General features: G+C 41.6%; 1 protein-coding gene across 2 annotated transcripts in view; it reads right to left on the reverse strand.

Moving 5' to 3' along the window:
- The window catches only part of tns1b (tensin 1b), a 173071-nt gene that overhangs the window by 111243 nt on the left and 41628 nt on the right, over positions 1–20200 (reverse strand). For both annotated transcript variants that reach the window (XM_080478485.1, XM_080478486.1), the window contains exon 3: positions 7233–7270. In XM_080478485.1, coding sequence (XP_080334611.1) covers positions 7233–7270 — 38 coding nt within the window. The remainder of the gene's footprint in view (positions 1–7232; positions 7271–20200) is intronic.

A 20200-nucleotide genomic window follows, 5' to 3' on the forward strand; every position in this document is an offset into this window, starting at 1 on the left:
ATGTGGATAACATGCTGCGGAGCCCGGGGGATATTTTGATTATCACCCCACCTTTGACACAGCTTGAGAAGGTCCGCCCCGCCACCCCTCTTCTACTGCCTCCCCTGTAACTCCCACCCCTCGCTCTTTGCAGGACCGCCACCGCATGGAAAGGGAAGGAAGTTGTCAATGTTGTCACTGGGATTTAGCAAACCTCGCTACGCCCGGGGAAGTGAAATTCCTCTCCACCAGCAGGAGAACAATGCTCCTCTCAGCGCGTGTAACATTACAGGTACAGTAACTACAAAGAGGCTTAAGCACTAAAACATATCTGTTGATGAGGAACAGCTGCTGTCCAAGGACTCCAACAGGGAACTTTAAGAAGTTCAAGGAATAAACCCTTTGACTTACAAATGTGTGACTGTGAAGCAGCTTCGTTCAGCTGCTGGGACTCAGATCCTGATTAATCTGTGCGTGATAAAGACGCCCTGTAGCAACGTGTGGAGGACTGCAGGAAGCCACTGGAACACAAGTCAAGGTTAATCACGCCAAATGATCCTGACAGCTGCTGCTGAGAGATCCAACAGAGTCACTTCTGTCAGTTTCTACAAAGCAGATCACACTTTAATTTTTAAATTAAATCGATACGTACTAATCCCAACACTTGTAGGAATGTTTTTAACTTGCTTGATATTGGATATTTTTGCAGATCAGGTGCTCAGGAGAGCACCGTTGTTGTGTAAACAGACACTCAAACAAACAAGTAATGTTTCCCTTTTTAACTTAAAAACATTGTGTGAACGGGCCTTCATCCATTCTTTCTAACTCAGTTAAACCTTTAATCTTCTTTGTGATTAATTCTACTGCTGGTTTCAGTGATTCAGTTGTATTAATATGAAAGGTACCCTGTAAGAATTTATTGATCGGTGGTATTATTATTTGATATTCAAATCAAGCTAAGTTCTGTCATAGAATGTTTCTACAGAAAACACGGTAGTTTATTGACATTAAGTTTGAACCAATAACTTTACCGGACATGGTACCAGTTACGCTGAAGTGAATCCTGACGAAGGTCTGCACATTTTAAGAATATACTAAAATGTCAAGCAAAATCTTAACACTGTAATGAACATTCATGGATTTTACAACATCAATAGAATAAAAAATATTCAAATGATACAATTTAAAGACGGATGCGGCCATCCTTAGATGACCTCGGGCTGTGATTGTGTTTGAACATGTCTGTCACATGAGATGATGCTGATGGTGTTTTGGCCTGACTTGGTTGGCTGTAAATTCAACATTTTAATTTGTTTGGCAGCTGTTCAAATACAATGAGCAAGTGCAAGATATCTCTGTGGGAAATCTCAGCAAAGAACAGGAAACTGAGGCTCCGATTCTCACAGACTCACCAATACTGGCCTACAGAGGGTTGGGGGAGTCTGCTGCAACATCTGAACGTGGGTGTCTGAATATGGTGCCAGTGTACCATCTTCCCGATGGATACTTCCAGATAACACACACGCTCACAAAGCTCCAACCATCTCGGACTTGAACATGACAATGACTTCATTGGACTCAAGTCGAAACTGATCGTTTTAGCGTTTTTGTTTCAGTAAAGTTTTAAGAACATACAAGGACATTTGTAAGGACAGACGACCAAGTTGGATTGTTATTACAGATGGCTCTCAACATTGAAACTACCAAGTCCCCGGAGAATATGGACTGGGAGTCATGACACTCTGGTTTTCGCCATTGTTGTTGTTGTCCACCTACTGAGCATGTGCAGAGAAAGTATTTACAACGGTTGTGGTGTACATGCACTGGAGCCGTGTTTCAGAAAAGTTTTCTCCGTTTCCAAAGACACAGAGTCAAAGCACGTTTAAAAAGGGACTTTTCCCCCATTCCAACGGAGACAGAATTCTGAGCATTTTCAAAAAGTTGCATTTTCAGCCCTTTACACAAAGATTGAGTGGGAGCGTTTTCAAAAAGCTGTGTTTTCCCCATTTCACCAAAAAACGTAGTCGAAGCGGAATTCAAAAGTTTTCCATTTTCACTTGAAAACCTTTCAGTCAAAAACCTTTGGGACGGTTGAATAGATTTCCTTCATATGGTTTGAGCGTCATAAGAAGCAAACTCTGTGGACTCTCTTCTTTCGATCAGCTTTGTGGTTCTGTGACACCAACAATCAATGCAGTTCTGAAGGTGAAAGAGCTTCTAAGCTGCTCCCAGCAAGGTGGAGATGACGCTTGAGAAGAGTTGAACATGAAAGCGAAACAGATCTGGAGCTCGCATTCGAGGGGATGCTCTCAATAATAACTCGCTTTGACCATTTGCTCTGTGAAACCAGGCGGCTCCTGGATTTCGGTCCAGGTGAGGAGAAGGTTGGATTCATATCTGAAGATGTCTGTTAAAAATGCAGCGCACATGTGTGGAGACAGGTGTTTGGATGTGGTCGAGACAGAAAGGGCCATAAATAACAGACGATAGATACAGTGTGTGATTCTAAGCCGCACCAAATATTTTTATATCGAAAGGTAAAAATGTAAAAAATGTCGGCGAACGATAGCACGCGGTGCCAGAATGGCGATTAAATTCAGAAGAATGCGGCTTCACCCAGAGACTTCCTGGAAGAGAGCACATTTCCATAAGAGATCCAGTGCTGCATTTCGACCAATTACTTTGATTTTCAGGCCCTTATTTGAATTGATGGGTTTTCCAAGATGTCGGAGGAGCGTGCCTCATGCTCGATAAGCATGGAGAAGAAGGGGCGGGTGGAAAAGTTACCACGTCGAGCGAGACAAAAAGGAGCCGTTTTCACTGGAGCCAAATGAGGACATATCCATCAGCGGCTCTGACTGAAACATGGTGTGCTCAGTGGAAGGAACTAAAAGGGTCACAAACAACAAATCTGAAATAACAAGAGCACACAGTGGAAGCGCGCCAGAACAAAGAAACACAACACAACTCCATGTTCTGAGAACTTCAGGAGGAGCGAAAAACCAAAACAAGTTCTTCGTCATCTCAGGAACAAGAAAAAAAAAACTAGAGGGCGCATGTTCGTCCCCTTTTTGCTTTCTCAGACCTCGTTCCTCGTTAACGGGCGGAGCACGGTGGTTTCCTTCTCAAAACACGCTTGACAAGCAGCGAAGGATCCGTGAAACTAGAGAGCTTTCACTCCTGCACCTTGGCTTAGTCCTCGTTTTAAGTGTTGCCTACCTTAGAGCTGCAAGGCCGGGCAATATGGCCCCCGGATTATACCAAAATGCATCAGTTTTAAAACTGAAGCACGTGGTCTCCAACCCGGTGTCGCATGAATCCAATTTTCAACTGTTCAAAATGTAGAGCAAAGAATATTTTAAAAATAAAACTACATAATATAATAATAGACGACTGTATCAGGAAAGCTGCCGAACTTGTGCATAACAGCAATTTGTATTTTTGATTTTTTTTTCCTATTCTTTTTTCTTATATCTTTGTCAGATATTGTCAAAGACTTTATAACTTGGTAGTGAGTCGATCTTCCCAGTTTTAATTAACTATTAACTACCAAGTAAGTTAGTTATTTTTAGAATTCAAATGTTTTAAACGGTTCATGGACAGTTTACCCATAAATCCTCCAAAGTCCCAGATGACCAAGGGTTTGAACTGTCCCTGATTGCCTCACTCACTGCTGCTAAATAAACTGCTCAGAACCTCTCAGAGGAATTTTCACTGAAAAAAAACAAAACAAACAAACAATACAAAAAAAAATACTTTGCGTAGCCATCCTTGACCTCTGGCTGTACACTGATGAAGAGCATCGTTACGAGCTGGGGTCCTGGACCCTTGGCTGTAGTAAATAGTTCTTCTGCACATGCTCAGTAAAGGTTAGAGGTTGGGGTTAAAGTGGGGGCTAGGGTTAAAAGTTGGGGGTTGGGTGAGGGGTTAGGGTTATGGGTTGGGAGTTGGGCTAGGGGTTAGGAGTGAGGGTTAAAGAGGTAACACATTTCCTGTAACGCGCGTAACACTGACAGGCTGAGAACGGTCGGCTTCCATGTTTCTGGCTCCGTCCTGTCATCAACCAGTCGTGAAATCTTCCCGACAACATTTAGAGCATTTTTCACATCCAGCAGTGAGTAAACATGGGTGAGTGTGGGAGACACGTTTTGGGACCATTTGTTTGCGGTTGCCAGGTTAAAGAGGGGCCACATATCAGCCTCTACACCAGAAACAGATTTATAACTGTTGTGTGTACTTGGGAGGGCTGCCTCGGCATGGAGTATGAATTCTGGGATCACAAATGAGTGACAGTGCACAGAGGGGGAACTTTAGCAGGTTTGTATCAATAAATAAGTCCTGAAGTGGACGCTGTGGTCTGGCAGGCCTGACTCAGAGGCGATAGCGATCATTCTTGACCCTGTCGTGGTCACTCCCTTGTTTTTCATCTCGGGATTGTTAGCAAATTGCTTCCTGCCAACGCTATGACATTTTTAGCTGAAATGTTTAGAAAAGGAAATGCTGCTGTGATTTTTAGAGATGGAAAATTGCAGATTTGTATATATAGACTCTGACTTTGCTCTGGGCTTCTGTTGCAGCTCCTCCCACAGGTTTGACCCCTGGCTTGGTGTGATTCAAAACGTTATCAACAAATATGTACTGTCCTTTAATTATTCACATGTTGCTCTGCAAAACTACGGCAATAAAAATCTCGGGGAGCGGAAAGCAAAAACAGAAGAAATAAATCAAAGATGTGGCACTTTGTTATGCTCAATCCTTGAGGGAAGATATTCAGACCACTTTTCTGACAATGCAGTTTAGTGTATAGTTGAGGTGGACGCCTGCCCACTCAGTGAAAACACCCCGAAGCTTGTCCAGAAACTGTGTACGCGTTGTTCCAGGAGTTGATTGCCTCTTGTGAGAAGCTTTTTATTCGTTCAAGGTTTTGGGAAAGTTCTGGGAGCTTTTATATGCCCATCCTGGACAGGTCGAGTGCTTCTTGGTTGGTGTTCATGGAAACTGACTGGATCCAGTTTATCCTGTGGCGTCTTCTTCAAGATGTTCCGGTCAAAATTCATAATGATGGGCTTTTGCTTTCTGGTCTCCTGCTGGCACAGATATCACATCAAGCTTGTTTTTCACTGTTAAGAAGTGATTGTGCTTTGTGCTGTAGGCCCTGGTACATGAGACTGAGGCGGCATTTACGAGACAAGAGAAGATGGTGAACCTCACCAATGATACCGGGAGTCATTGAAAACAGAACGTTTACAATTTTTTTGGTGTTTTGTGTGAGTAGAAGAACAATTACCAATGGAGGATTAATTCAACAGATTCTCCAACAATGTTTCTATTTCCTAGATCACCGTCTGCATAAGTGGAGACACGGCTCTCATATACAGCAGATACTGAGCAGACCTATACGTCAAAGCAAGACGGTTCAACGGAGCTTTAATGTTAATCAAGCTGATAAAAAATGAACCTGAAATAATTGAAAGTGTTGCGTTTCCTCCACACGTGAAATCACAGCTCTGAAACCATGTTTCTTTGTTACGTTTGAGATAATTCCGGGTTATTCTGCTCTAATGGAAAGTCACAATAAAAGTGGATGGCAGAGATTAGACGGGATATATTTAGTACAACACTACAGATGAATGGTTTGTATTACGTCTTCTGAATCACAATGGGACTGAAATGCCATGAGCGTTGGTGGAGACTGACCGTAAAAGGTCGAAGGTATTTTCTCTAAAATCACAGCTATTAAAAGGACAAAAAGTTTCATTTGTATTTTTCACCTCAGAAACAAAGATGACTGTTTGTCAGGTGCAATATCATCAACAATGACAGGTTGAAAATAACAGGCAGGAAACTGCAACAAACTAGAATTAAAAAAACACTAAACACATTTCTATCTAAACAAAAATCACTACAATGCACATATTGATATTTTAACATGTCAAGCCAATGCCAATCTCTCCTCTCAGCATTAGATGGCAATCACCTCTTGTCATGTGACCAGACGACCACCATTTCCCACCATAAAAAACTAAACAAGGTTTGCTTGCATGTCAGAGTTGTCTGTGTGAGATGACTATGATGAAGGACGGGTACAACAAAAAAGAAATACTGAGGGCAATGGAGGACAAGAACGAGGTGTGCCACATGAAGCCATCTAACCTGAAGTGTCCTGTGGATCCACACTTTGAAAATACGTTTGAGTCGAGATACATTTTATGTCAAATGTTTGCATGAAACGGAGTCTAAGTTTAGTTAAAGTGATAAAATACAGTTTATTGAGCACAAAGAGGAAAAGTTTCCATTCTACATCCCCGTTTACTGGTAATCTTGTCAATTATCATTAATGTTCTTTTGTTTTTCTTTTTAAATTTGCATGCTGTAATTGAATTGACTTGTAATTCAACATGATTTAAAAGTTGAATATTATTATTATCTGGGGGGGGGGGGGGGGGGGGGATCCTGAATATGACCTAGTTGAGACACACTGACCCAGAGTGTTTGAGCTGAAGCCGACTTTGAGTGACAACGTTTCAGGCCAGATTGACCCGGCTTCCCAACACCCCCCCACCCAGTCTTTGGCGTGGCTCGTCTGCCCTGCACCCCTGGTATTTCCTGCGAGTAAAACTGACTGGGCAAACCTGGCAACCAGCACCTACTTCAGTAATGGATACCAGATGAAGGTGTGTGGGACTTCAAGCATTCAGCGTGCACACACACACACACACACACACACACACACACACACAGTAAAGCCAACATTTGAAACACACGAAAATACCACTTTCTAACAACCCCGCAGGAACGTTCGCTTCACCCTCCTGTTTCTTGTGCACGCTCTCTGCTTTCCTTCAGCGAAATGAATCACGCCACGGCTCCATCTTAGGTCTTCTATTTTTAGACACGGGGCGATCTCCAAGACGCAAGAGTTCATCCAACGTAAACATCTTCTGGTACAAGGAGCACTTGTTTGGACATTCTTAAGATTTCTTTTTTCTTTTTTCTTTTGCAGAATGTAAACTCCCTAAGCTCCACCCACTCCAATTCCTGCATGTATGTATAGACACACGTTACAAACAGACGGCCAATAAGTAGTGGAACCAAGCAAAACATAATATTTACTCTGATATGCTTCACGTGGATCTTACAGGGAAAATTCAATTAAAAAAAAAAAAAAAAAAAAAAAATGTTTTTAGAGCTTTTTTTAAATGCTGAAGCTCCTGAACAGACAAAGTAGATTTTGAATCTGTCATGGATCTTACCTTGACTTCACATTTCTTGTGGCAGGCGATTCGGCACACTGAAGAAAACAGAAAAGAAGAAGAAAAATTAAACTCACGGTTCATTAAAACCTCCTTCACAGGGGCTGTGCTGGAGAATGAATCATGATGTAGAGTAGTTGTCATGAAGGCATTAAGGAGCGAGAGGTTTGTGCAAATTCCCCAGTGTTTGTTCTGTGGTTGAAGTCTTTTTATTTATTTTTTTTTTACAATGAAGGATGAAAACACAATGAGAAGAGATTCATCAGTGGCACCGGATAAGTTCACGTCCGTTAATGCAATGAATGACAATCATTGGATCTTTTTTTTCAGCTTTTGGAGTTGTACAATTTTACAGAGAACTTTTTACACAAAGTGTACGTAACACAGATACAACTGTACCACTGTGTCAAGTTGGCCAGAGCAAACAAAATTTCAAATTTCAGAAATGTGACTAATTTCCAAAATATTGTCTCCTGCCAAGACCAAGACCTTGAAAGTGTGCCGCTCTCAAGATACAACAACAAAACTGCTTTGACCAAACTATCCGTCATATAATAGTTTTTTGGTCTGCAGTTGTAAACTCTCTCCTTTGCGTTGTTTTATATCAATTAATAATTCAATTTCTCACAAGAAACAAGGTTATATGAACTCTTGGTGTCACTGTGGCGTCGATCGCACATATAGACAAATGTGGCCGTTTTCAAACTGTTTCCTTTAACCTCATTTTGGTTTGATTGGCAATAAAACTTACAGGATACGAGGATAAGACTCCACACAGATTTATCAGGGGCTAAAGGAAGACTAAAAACTAAGAATAAAGCAAATTTACCCAAGTTGATATTGTCATAGCGACAATGCTAAGTCAAGGCAAAAAAAGAAAATACTTTGAAATGGTTGGACAAATTTAATTGAATTGTTTATAAATTACATTCATTTCAAAGAACCTGATTCATTTAGATGTTACCAATTGAAGCAATTCAATTAAGTTGGTCCAACGTTTTCCAACTATTTTCTTTTTTCAGTGGAAACAAAACTGGAAGCCTCTAAATGATGGCGAACTGATTGTTTACATTTGGTTGTAATGGATACTGAAAGAGAGGAATAACACCGTGACGAAGACCAAAAAGACAAAGACCAAAAAGTGAGAGGAAAACCAAAACATAGTTCTCAGTGATTTATTTGTAAAAGTCAAGAAACAATTCTATTTACTCTGAAAGCCCGGCTGGGATCAACGGCAGCTTTGCACTCGGGCAGTCCATGAGCAGTGAATACGGAAGAGTGTGCGTCCCGTCGTTATGGAAACCTTTTTTAAGACTATAACAGCAGAGAAATACAAGCTCGGGTGTCTTGAGTATCTAAAACGCCACAAAAAGTTGGGTGCATGTGAAAGTTGCTTTCTCTCCGGGGGTAAGTTGCTTGTTTACATTCTAACTTTGAATGTAAACTTGACAAGTCGCTGCCGTTGTACGCTCCTCACCTGCATCTGACAATGGTTCCATGTTGTCGGAGATGATTGTGATGCTCAAAAGTTACAATAAAACATTTTTATTGACGCGCTTTAGTTTGAGAATCACATCCCTGTTTATGCCGAGTGGAGACACACTAAACTGAAAAGAAATTAAACCACCAACTGTTTTTGTTTTTTTTTCTAAAAAGTTTATCTTAAATTAGTAGTTTTCTCTGTATGAACATCATTTCAAGGATCAAGGTTTGATCAGTTTTAACAGAGTTCTAACAACAGAGATCCATAAAACAGCACCTGTAAACAGTATTTATCATTTATTTTGACATGCAAACGAAGCACATAGTTAATAAGAAAATATGCAATGTCTCTGAAACTAATAAAGAAGTCAGAGAATATCCATCATGTTCATGATGTTTAGGATCTGTACACATTGTCAAAGTTTCCACTCCGTATTCATTAAGATGGTTCACTCCAAACGCTACTAAAGGAGTTAAAGTTACACTTTATTTAAACACAGGACTCTTAAAGGGAGCTTTGAGAAAATCGAATAAACCCCGTTTATTGAAGTTATTTAAATATAGAGTTTCCTCGCTGCTCCGCTCCTGTCTTGGAGCCCCCCTGCGGACCCCCACGGGGTCTACAAATGAGGGTCAGGAGGAGCGTGCACCTGGACCGGCGGCTCATAAACCGACAGTCCGCCTCAAAGGACGGAGAAGCAGAACTCAAGCCGGCCCGCTGAGGCCATGTTTTCCAAATAAAGGAGAAAGCTGTGTGCTTTTACTGGAACGCTCTGCACCTTATGTAATGAGTAATTCCTCCCGTCTCCAGCCACATTTCTCAAAGCAGTTGTAATATCTATTGTGATTAGTTGTCTTTGATATGGGGGCCAGTCCGGACATTGTGGGCGTGGCATAGCATGAATCCTGCACTTCCTCCGAGTCTGACTTCACACATTGCACCGTATTGAATGTATGGAAATGAATTCACATACTGTAATCCTGAAACGTCAGCTTGGTTAAAGACACAGGTTCTCCTGCGTGACTTAAAAAAAAAAAAATCATTTTGAGTGAGTAAGAATCAGGAAATGTACTGCATAACCAGACTAATCTTTAAGGAAACAGAATTACATACAAAGCTATAAGAGGGATGTTTAAGTACTACGTCACACAGGCTAACGAAGGCTAAATCAAAATGGTATGTCACCGTAGGATTTAGTTGTTTAAGTAGTTCGTTGGGATTTTCTCCAGTACCAGTCGACTCGAGACCGGATATATCGATGAAGGATGGACGTTAAACAAACAAAGAAAGCGAATGGGACTGAATGTTACTAGTGACAACCCATTGTCTTTGTGTTTTCCTTTCAGAAGAGTTTCTGGTTTACACTGCAACGTTTTGAAAACCATGTCCATTTACACGGCAAATGCAGAAAAGCTGAAAACAATGTAGTTTTCTTGTTGGGCCACTAGTTGATGCTGTTGGGTTTGTTTGTTTTTTTGCAATTAAATAACGTCCACATACACACAGAGAACAATAGGCTATGTTGGTTTGTTACTACGGTGGCGGTCAACTATAAAACTAGCAAGTCCCAGGAGAATATGGAGTCATGACACTCCGGAGGAAACTTTGTTGTTACTGTTCCTCTACTGAGCATGTGCAGTAGCAGTATAGTTTTTTTTCCCCATTTCCACAGAGATTGAGCATTTTTATCAAGTTCCATGTTGGGACCCGTTTTCATAAAGTACTTTTCAGTGGCTCCGAGCACCATTGCCAGGTAAGCAGAATCCCAAAACACCAACAAAGGTTTTCACTTTTCACTTGAAAATGTTGTCGTGTCAACATAACAGTTGTTCCCTGGTCAGACTCTGAACAATTCCTGGGTTTCTTTCATGAACACAACCCACTCAATCAGTCGAGTTAAACAAATCTGGACGTGGGATCACGTGTATGTATGTCACATCGCTTCCCTGGCTAAACTAGATGGTGTTCTTGTTGCATCTGAACCTGCAGATCAATCAGAAACCAATCTCTAGAGCACATTAAAAAAATCTCTCTACCTAGAGCGCCAGGGGTGTCAAATGCAGTGGGCCGGACCAGTAAAATAGTGGCATAATATCCTTTAAATTAAAACGTTCACGTTTTTCTTTGTCATGGCACGAAGTATTTGTACTGAAAATGTGTATGTTTTTGCAAAACCAAACCATTACCAGTGGAAATGACTACAATCTCAACATAAAGCCAATTTTAATGGAACCTTCTGGTTTCAAAATACAGTAAAATGTCCAAAAGACTATATAGCTGTTAAATAATGTTTTCACAAACTGGTTTTGAGGATAGTGCTAGTTTGCTGGTGTTTATGGCAGCATTACAATATCTCAGGTTTTTTGGTTGTTGTTTTTTTTAAATCAATGTTTTCTTAGAAAACTTTACAATTATCTTGGTGGTTTGGTGGGCTGGGTTCGGAGCCTCTTGCGGGCCGGCGATGGCCCACGGGCCTTCTGTTTAACACCCCTGATCCAGACCATCTTGTCGCTGCAACACATTAAAATATTATTGTACAAAACACACAAAAAATACAAAAACTATAAAGGGCACAGAGACAAAAACACCGTTTAACGCCATCTGTCCATTGTACAGCCAGCAGTTCTTCTTATAGAAGATAAGATATACTGACTTACAACAACTGCGGAATAAGCTCATGCACACAGTTCGAGAGAGTCGGAGAAAGACCGCGGCCCCACATGTACAGTATTTCAGTGGTGGACAGAGAAAGTGAGGAGCTCCATGGTGTAATTACATCATGCTGCATCCAGTTTCTATTTCAGCACCCACAGGACTATACTTGCTCTCGGAGGGGGGGTGACATATGAAAATCTCTCTGAATTCTTAATTAGAGGCCTTCGAATGTGGGTGGCAGCATGAAATCGTACCGGGATACACACAGCCGGTTCCCAGGATCCTGCTGAACTGCGCTTTTTCTCCACATCGTCGGTCAGGGATCAGCGAGCCACTCCAGGAGTGGACAAAAATAATGAAACACATTACGTTATACTGCTTCATTCTCACAAGGGCTATTATTTCAAGCCACAGAGGAGCTTGTAAACTCTAAACTAGGACTGCAGCCTTGGATCGGATATAAAGATGTACTACTGAACTCAAGTCTCTCCCGCCGTACGGTGAGAAAGACACATGGATTTCGACTGATTTAGGATCAGAGTCTTATCTGAAGGTGGCGCAACACTGTAATCTGAGCAACTGAAATTAATATTAATTACAATTACTTCTTCAAAACAGTAATGCAGTACATTCAATAGTTTCCTGTATCGTTTACAAAACTCACGCGGCACTATTCCAGAATTTTCTGCATGTTTTGATGTGCTTTTTGTGTACGCGCTCCCATTTTCACCTAAATCCAATCCGCTATGACTGGACAATTTTTCGCAGTTTTTTTGCGGGAAACGATTTACCGAATGGTTAACAAAACTCAAAGTAGACTATTCTCGAATGATCCTGTTTTTATGATTTTCGTGTACATGCTCCCAACTGTGCAGGACTAGATATGCACCGAAAATCCACCAGAGGAAAAAGATGAATGAATGAATCTTTATTTCAAACGTACAAACATCAAAAGAAAGAAAGAAAAAAGAAACATTTAGATGAATAAAACAAAAACAAAAGAAACAATCTACATTTCCATGACGAAAAGGAGTAGGGAGAAGTAAAAATGTATTTCACCTTACCGCTCTAAGACGATGAAGAAAAGTAAACAGGTAATATTTGCCTCTTACAGAGGCAGAGTTTCAAAAAAACCATGCAAAAACCTTTTTTTTTGTGAAATGGGAAACTTCTCTAATTTCTAACTTTCCTCGTCCTACTTCATTAATCCCCTTGAGGAAATTCCTTTTTCACATTGACCCACCAGTTATGGCGCTCCAGGGAGCTGATGGGGGTCAAGGGTCATGCTCGGGGACCCACAGTGGTGACCTGTCCGCAGTGGGGGTCGAACCTGCGAACTTCCCATCCCAAAATCCGTTCTTGTAATCATTTAATAATCAGCCGCAAAATGCACATCCCAAAAGACAAAACTGTGATAAATTAAGATTCCATGCATTATGCATTCACGCTCTGCGATTCCACAAGGTCCGTGTTCAGGCTGACATTTCACACCTCGAGACGTAAAGCAAAACCATACTTCACAGCTGTGGTGACGGATTTCCTGCACGCTGGAATAAACGCAACACAATGCGTCAGGGACTTTTGACCAGCTGAGAGCTCACTAATGGCTTATAAAACGTAGAAAGGAGTCAAACCAGCAGCAAACAACACCACCAGCCAGGAGACGCTCGGACAGAGAAGTGCTGAAGACAGAAGCTGAATGGAGTTTGGTTACCAGCTTGTTTGGTCTGCACCCGGGTCAGAACGGCCAAAGACATCAAGGGCTGCACAATGAATATCGTCCCAAAACTCTGACTGAACTGTGATGGATTCAGCTTTCATGCATTTTCTTTTATTTAACAGAAACTATTTGGGCTAAAACAGTTCCTTGATTGTCGATGACACGACAGAAAATGCACAAATCCACACGGCTGAGTTGTTAAAAATCCACTTTGTGCACCTCTGGCCATGGAACGCTCTCATAGGAATTTCAAACATACTTCTGCTAGATAAGCACAAACGCCGTGCGCCCGTCCATCAGGGCAACGTCCGGCGCTGAAAACAAAACGTGGGAAGAGGCAGGACTTCCATATTGGGTGTGAAAGCACGGAGCACAGAGAGCCCGGGTTTGGCTTTACCTTGTTAGGAAGAGGGAGCTGTGGAGGATAAACAGAGCAGACGTGTGTCTGGAAGAAGGGAGGAGGGGAGGAGGGAAGGATGAAGAGCGGTGGAAGATGGAGTGAGAAAAGGAAAGGCTCTTGGAAAAGGAGAGGAGAAGAAGAGGAGCGACTGCTGACATCAATCATTAAATAAATAAATGTTAAAAAAGTTATGGGGCGGGACGGGAGCTGGTCAGAACGAGGAGGAGGACATCTCGTTATCTGACTCCGGGGGCCGTGGTATGAAACACGAGGGGGGGAGGGGGGGGAGTCTGGCCAGGGCCGGGACATTTCCTTCCCCTTGGACCGCCGGTATGAGCGTACTGTATACTCCCGCAGGGCTGGGCTGGGCCCCCCGAACACCACCAACACAATCACAGGGCGGCAGCAAGGGCCCGACAATTTCCTCTTCCTCTCCTCCTCCTCCTCCTCCTCTTCACTCTCACTCTCTCTTCCATTTTATTCCCACAAACGCACGATGGCCAACACGTGAACTCCGGTGTGCCGACACGAACCAGCTGATCACCAAACGTCTGATCCAGAGGTCTGCGGCCCCCTGCCGCTCTCCAGACGCTCCGTGAAGCTTTCACAACATTGTTTGTGAATAAACTTTTTGTTTTCACGTTTGTTTTATTTGCATTCCTCACTGATTTTCAGAGCTGGTCTAATCTACAGGGTAAAAGCGGCTAAATAAGGTGAAACCGTTCAAACAGTCAGAATAGATGGATTTGTTTAAAATGTCACAAGAAAAATTCGAACTGACAAAAGATTAAAATCGCTTGTACAGCTTTTTTTTTTTCCATTACAAAGAAAAAAAGAGAAAGAAAGAAAAGAGAAAGCAGGGAAATTAAAGACATTTTTTTTTAAATAAGACAAAAGAAAACAGAATAGAATTTTTTTTTTTAAAAAGCCAAATGACAAACAAAGACGAAAAAGAAAAGAAATTAATGCCAAACAGAAAAAATTGAGAAAAAAAGGGGGAAAATGCGAGTTAAGGTCAAACTGCTTAAACAATTGGAAGCACACAGCGGCAATAAAATATATCTAAATTACCAATGACACTTCATGATTGCAACCTCAGTGTTTGTATGTATTGCTATTTTTATTTAAAAAAAATTCATAATAAGGTGTTTTTTCCCCCTAAACTACATGGCATGGTTTGTGCTCCAGATTAATTCTATTGAGTAGAAAATCCTGAAAACGGCTCTTTTGGTCATACAGGTTACAGATCCCTGGTCAGGCTGCACAGTGCTGCGACTTTACTCTTCATATCCTCAAATGACGGAGAAATAAAAGATCAATCAGATTTCGACCCATGAGGAAACTCCTATAAAGACCACAACAATGCAAAACTTTGAGCCACGACTTTGTCCTAGAAACAAGTGCAGCTTCTGACTCCTGGTGAATCTCATTTTGATTCCACAATCAAAGGAAAAGGAGGAGGAGGAGGAGGAAGAGGAGGGTTCCCATAGATGTTTTTTTTATGTGCCATCTGTCTGCTTCATCCTGACAAAACACAACTTCTGTATTTTATGTGTGTGTGTTTGGATACAGACCTTAAAGTAGAAAGTTCTGGAAACTGCAGACAAGCAGCAGTTGTTTGGAAGTCCTCCATCACAACTAAAAAACTCTGCTGCCACCTCGTGGCTGGTCACATATCTCTGGATATTTATTCTTTATTTCAGTCAATCATACACAAGCGTTAATGTATCTTAAAATAGTTTTTTGTATTCTTTTAACCTTTTCACTTACTTTTTCATCTTTATTCAGACAATCTTACCGGCTTAGAAGAGTTTTCATTATTTCATAATGACTGCTTTTACCTTACATTGTTAAATTTCTTGATTTTGCAGGAAACAATGTACTTAAATCTTAAAGAAAAAATCCTTGAAAAATTGTATTAGTTTGCCTGTTTTTTCTACCCACATAACAAAATAAGTAATACATATCAAGCTTGAGTTCTTATGAGCAAACTATCAGTAGGCTATAAGAATAAGCAATAGACAAGACAACCATGCCAAAAAACATTTCTTCTTCAGTTCAACATCAAATATCAGATTCCTCAATTTTAATTCCTCTTTGTAAATATTCTATCAAGATATTAGTGTATTCATGTTGCTTTAATTTAACTTGCCTTGGACCAACATGTTCAACTAATCAAAGCGCAACTGCAGCAGTGTGTATAGCTTCAGTCTGACCGGCAGAGGGCGCACCAGTCAAATGTAAAGCTCAGAAGCTTTACCTTCACTGCACGTGAAGATTTAAAAAAAAAAAAAAAACTAAATTCAAGCAGGTTTGTGACAGCATGCAAGAGATACAAACAGAAAAATCAAGCCGAGATAGAAAAGCGACAAAAAAACATGAGTCTGATCAGTGTCGTAGATCAGTGTTGTGATGCTGGACCGGGAGAAGAAAACCACTGGTCATCCTCCATCTGCTCGAGTCATGGAAGTGTGTGCGGTCTCCCTGTGTGCACGTGTGATTTGAACTTGGCTTCTGGTTTGATGCAATCAAAGATTGACTGCAGAGCTGGATGATCTTTACACGTTGGTATAATCCGTTTTCACAACATGAGCACGATGAAGCGTCTGCTTGCTTGCGTGCGTGCGTGCGTGCGTGCTTTAGCTGCATTCCAGCTGCATGAGCGAAGCGGTCAAGAACAGAGCTGGTGAACAACACCTGCTATCGTTGTGGGACTGTACACAGTGTTAGAAGACGTGTGGATCCTTCAAGCTGCACCGTGGTGAAGCACTGCAGGCCTCTGTAGGGAGTTTGCAGGTCCAAAGCACTGTGCATTTGACGTGTCACCATCGCCGCTTCGCTCTGTGTTTGTCCTGTGGTCGTCTGGACGTACAGTGAAGTCAGACACTCGCAGGCAAGCTGACTCCTACCAACATACAAACAAACAAGAGCCTAAAAGCAACATGCACATTCCTGGGTCTCCTCCAGACAATGAAAATTTAAAAAGTGTCTTAACAATGTGCGGTGCAAACTCAGCAGGGACCCGGACCCACTGGTTGGTAAACTGTGCTCTAAAAGAGACAGATGTGATGATTCAGGATAAATCAAAAAGATCTGAAAAGATCCTTTAAACAATCTTTGTGGGTTTAAAAGTCTTTTTTCTCAAGCAGTACATACATTTTCTTTGACGACGACAACAACAAAATAAATCGCAGTAGGTGGCACTTGTCTTTAGTTTCGGTGACCGAAGCAAAACTCAGGATGTTTTCAAGTGTCTTTGCACGTTACCTTTTAAGGTTACAACAGCTCTATTGTGTGCACACTAAACTACAGTCAGAGAATTTAAAAGCCAGTTCCTGCCCTCAGGACAGTTTCTCCAAAAATACCCCACCACACAGAAAGGAGCCTTTTTTTTTTTTCCCCCCTCTCTTTTTCTTAATGGAAAAACTGCGGTCCTGACCTGCGTCAACATGCTATTGTCAAAGTAACCAACACCTTGTATCCTGGCAACTGCTGAGCGGAGGGGAAGTCCGAGTCCTCCTGTCATTACGGGACCATGTGACTGCAGACTGTTGGTAAACAAGCGCGGCGGGAGGGACGGACTGCATGTCTGAGAGAGGAGATCCCAACGCTACAACAGACTGTGGGTAATCTGATTACTCTTCAACAGACGACAATAGACAGTTTTTATAATCAGCCGCATTAATTTTACAGGGAGGAACAGCAGGAAGCAGATGGAATGGAAACAACAAAGTCTGCACACCAGAAACATAGTACGGAGTAATGTTCAGGACATTTTGATGTGGCTAAGATGAGGGATGAGTTCATCCAGCGTTAATAAAGACGTCCTTTTCCAGTAAAGTGAACCCGAGATCATTTGGCTCAGTAAGGAACAACAGCTGTGCAACTGATGCAATGTACAACAGACAGATACTTCAGTCCTTCTAACTCTGCTAATCCTTTAACAATAATCAGTTAGTGCCACATCGTTCTCTAAAGAAGTCTCATTATAGCAATAAATTACTTTATTATGCCGGAGTTTTGTCGCCATGAAATGGTCATTTGTGGTGTGAAATTACTATTTGTTGGCCTGAAATTATTTTGTGGGGAAAAAAATTACTATTTTTTTGGCCTCCAAATAATATCTTGTGGCCAAAAGAATACTAATTTGTGGCCACAATTTAAAGTTTTATTTCACCTCTCCTATCTCATCCGCCTTTCATTCAAAATGGCCACAATTGGTTGCTACACATGTGCTTTGGATATGTTTTCAATACAGTATGTGTAATTGAAGAATTGCAGTGGAAAACTAAGTTAAAAAAAATCTAGCATATTTCAAAAGTCCTGCAAGTTTTTTGTTTTTTTTTCCTCTCTAAAATACTTCACTGTATTTATGATACTCCAAACTTCACTTCTTTCCACCTCTCCATCTCTTGACACTCTGATCTGAGGCTCTGTCTTTCCAGTCGGTTCTGGTTTGAACGAAATTGAAGTTGAATGATTCTCACGACAAAGGAGAAAAACAGATCCACTGTCGTCTGCAGCCTGAACAGGAGACTCCTGTGTTGTCCTCATAAATCTGTCTCTGTCACACACACACACACACACACACACACACACACACAATTATACAAAGATAAATTAGATCAAACTCCAGCTCGGCGCAGTTGCGTCACTTTGCTTTATTTGTTCTATAAATCATTTCTCACAGATGATGGTCCCAGGTGCCGTCCCCTCTCCGTTTATGAAGACACTTAAGTGACTTTCCACATACACATCCCAGCAATGTTCAGCCAAAACTAAGAGCCAGCAGCAGCTTCTGCAATCCGTGGACTCCGGATCAAAAGGTAAAGCTTCAGATGAATCTTTTTCAGAGGAGAAGAGGAACGTTTAAGTAGTTACAGACGGCTTCAACGTGCAGTGATTATTTTCATTTTGCAGGAAGTGCCACACAGTAAGACTTTTTATCAGAAGACCAAACCAAGGCTTCAGTGCTTCAGTCATGTGAAATAATTCACTAGCGATGCACCGATATTAAAAAATGTCTGCGATACCGATAACCAATATATAGTGCGTCTCTCTAAAAGAAGTGAGTTTTAACCATTTTGGTTTATTTCAGTGCAAAACATCTATGAAATATGTAAATTCAGCTACTTCCTGACTGTATTCATGTCTAATTTAACAAACCAGGGACTAAACAGTCACTGACACCAACATTAGAAAATAATAGTTTATTGAAAACCATAAATCAACAGCAGTTTATCACGTTGCAAAGAACACATCAAGTTATGCTCATTAAAATATATGTCAATGCTGCAAGTTGATTGGCTGCAGGAACTGTCAATCATAGCGATAGCATGGCAGTCCTTCGCTCACATGAAAAATGAAAATAGAAAACGATCGCGACGCGATCTACAAACGTCCATGCCTCAGAGCAAGGCACCCCAGAAATTTAAAATGGGGTCATTTGTAAATCACATGGCGTTCTAAGTTTATACTACTCCCATTAGCGGTCAGCGGCTAAATGTAACAGAGGTGGGTTTATCATATTAGCCTCCTGTGTTGACAACAACACAGGAGCACAATCAAAAACTTCCGTTTTGGTGTGCGCACCTTGTGGGTGATTCTGGTTTGAGCAATTGAGCCCAAACAAAAAAGCCACTTTCAAACTCCAGGTTCAACTGAGGTCCGACACCAATATACCTGTTCAAACAAGTTCACAGCAACACATATCATTTTCCATATGGAGTATAAATCAGGCTTTGTGGCATTTAATAAGTACTTGTTTCTGCACTCGGCATGGACAAGCATGTAGCTAAAGGTTAGTATTCACGGTCACAAACCACAGCTCAGTACTTTTGGCTTCCCCGACTGAACAAAACGCACCACACGGAGACGTGCTATCCCAAAATATTGCCTCATGCACAGACTGTAAAAGCAAAACGTGGAGACTTAATGACACACTTATCCCAGAGCACAACAGCAGCAACATCTGGACTCTCCGGCTAGATCACAAAGCTAAAGCGGAGTAAATGCAGGTGCTGGTTTTAAAAGCCACTCTTTATGCAAGAAAGGCTCCCAGTGCTGTGACAGCAACATCCTGTCCTGCAACATGCTCAAGAAAAGACAACTGGACACCTTGAAGCCCAGCTTCACCCCAGCAGCTGAAGGTGTTCGTCCCGTTGTGGTGGATCCACATCCATAGTTCACAGTACCTGCTATTCAAGAGCAGATGGAACCAATAGTTGGGATTTTTGTTGCTCCTCCAACGTGAACCTGATCCAAAGGAGCCTGTCAAATGGCCTTTAGAGGAAACCAGCGAACAGAGAGCGCTCTTGTTTTTCAAAGCTCCATCATCCCGTCCTGTGTAAAGGTTTGGGAAGCTGCAAGCTAAATATTCCCCCGCCGCGCGCCAAACCACACATGCAGCCATTTCCACTTGGTATCACTGGACGTTATCTCTCTGAAAGCAGACGTTTCCACCACAACATGAAATGCCAAGCGCGGTGAGGTCATTTAGCTCTCAGCTTTGGTTTAAAGCACCAGATGGCAAACGTTTACGACACATGAACTTCTGCCAGAAAGAGCCCATGTTCGACCCAATATCTCAATCTAAGTTGCAGCAAGTGTTTGATGAGTCACGATAAACTTCTACTACTCAAAACCCATGAGGGGAAAAAAAAGGTTTCTATGGTTCATCTTCTGCATTCAGCTGCGTGATATAAGTTAAA

Source organism: Lipophrys pholis (assembly GCF_963383615.2).
Source record: "Lipophrys pholis genome assembly, chromosome: 13".
NCBI classification, from domain to species: Eukaryota; Metazoa; Chordata; class Actinopteri; order Blenniiformes; family Blenniidae; genus Lipophrys; species Lipophrys pholis.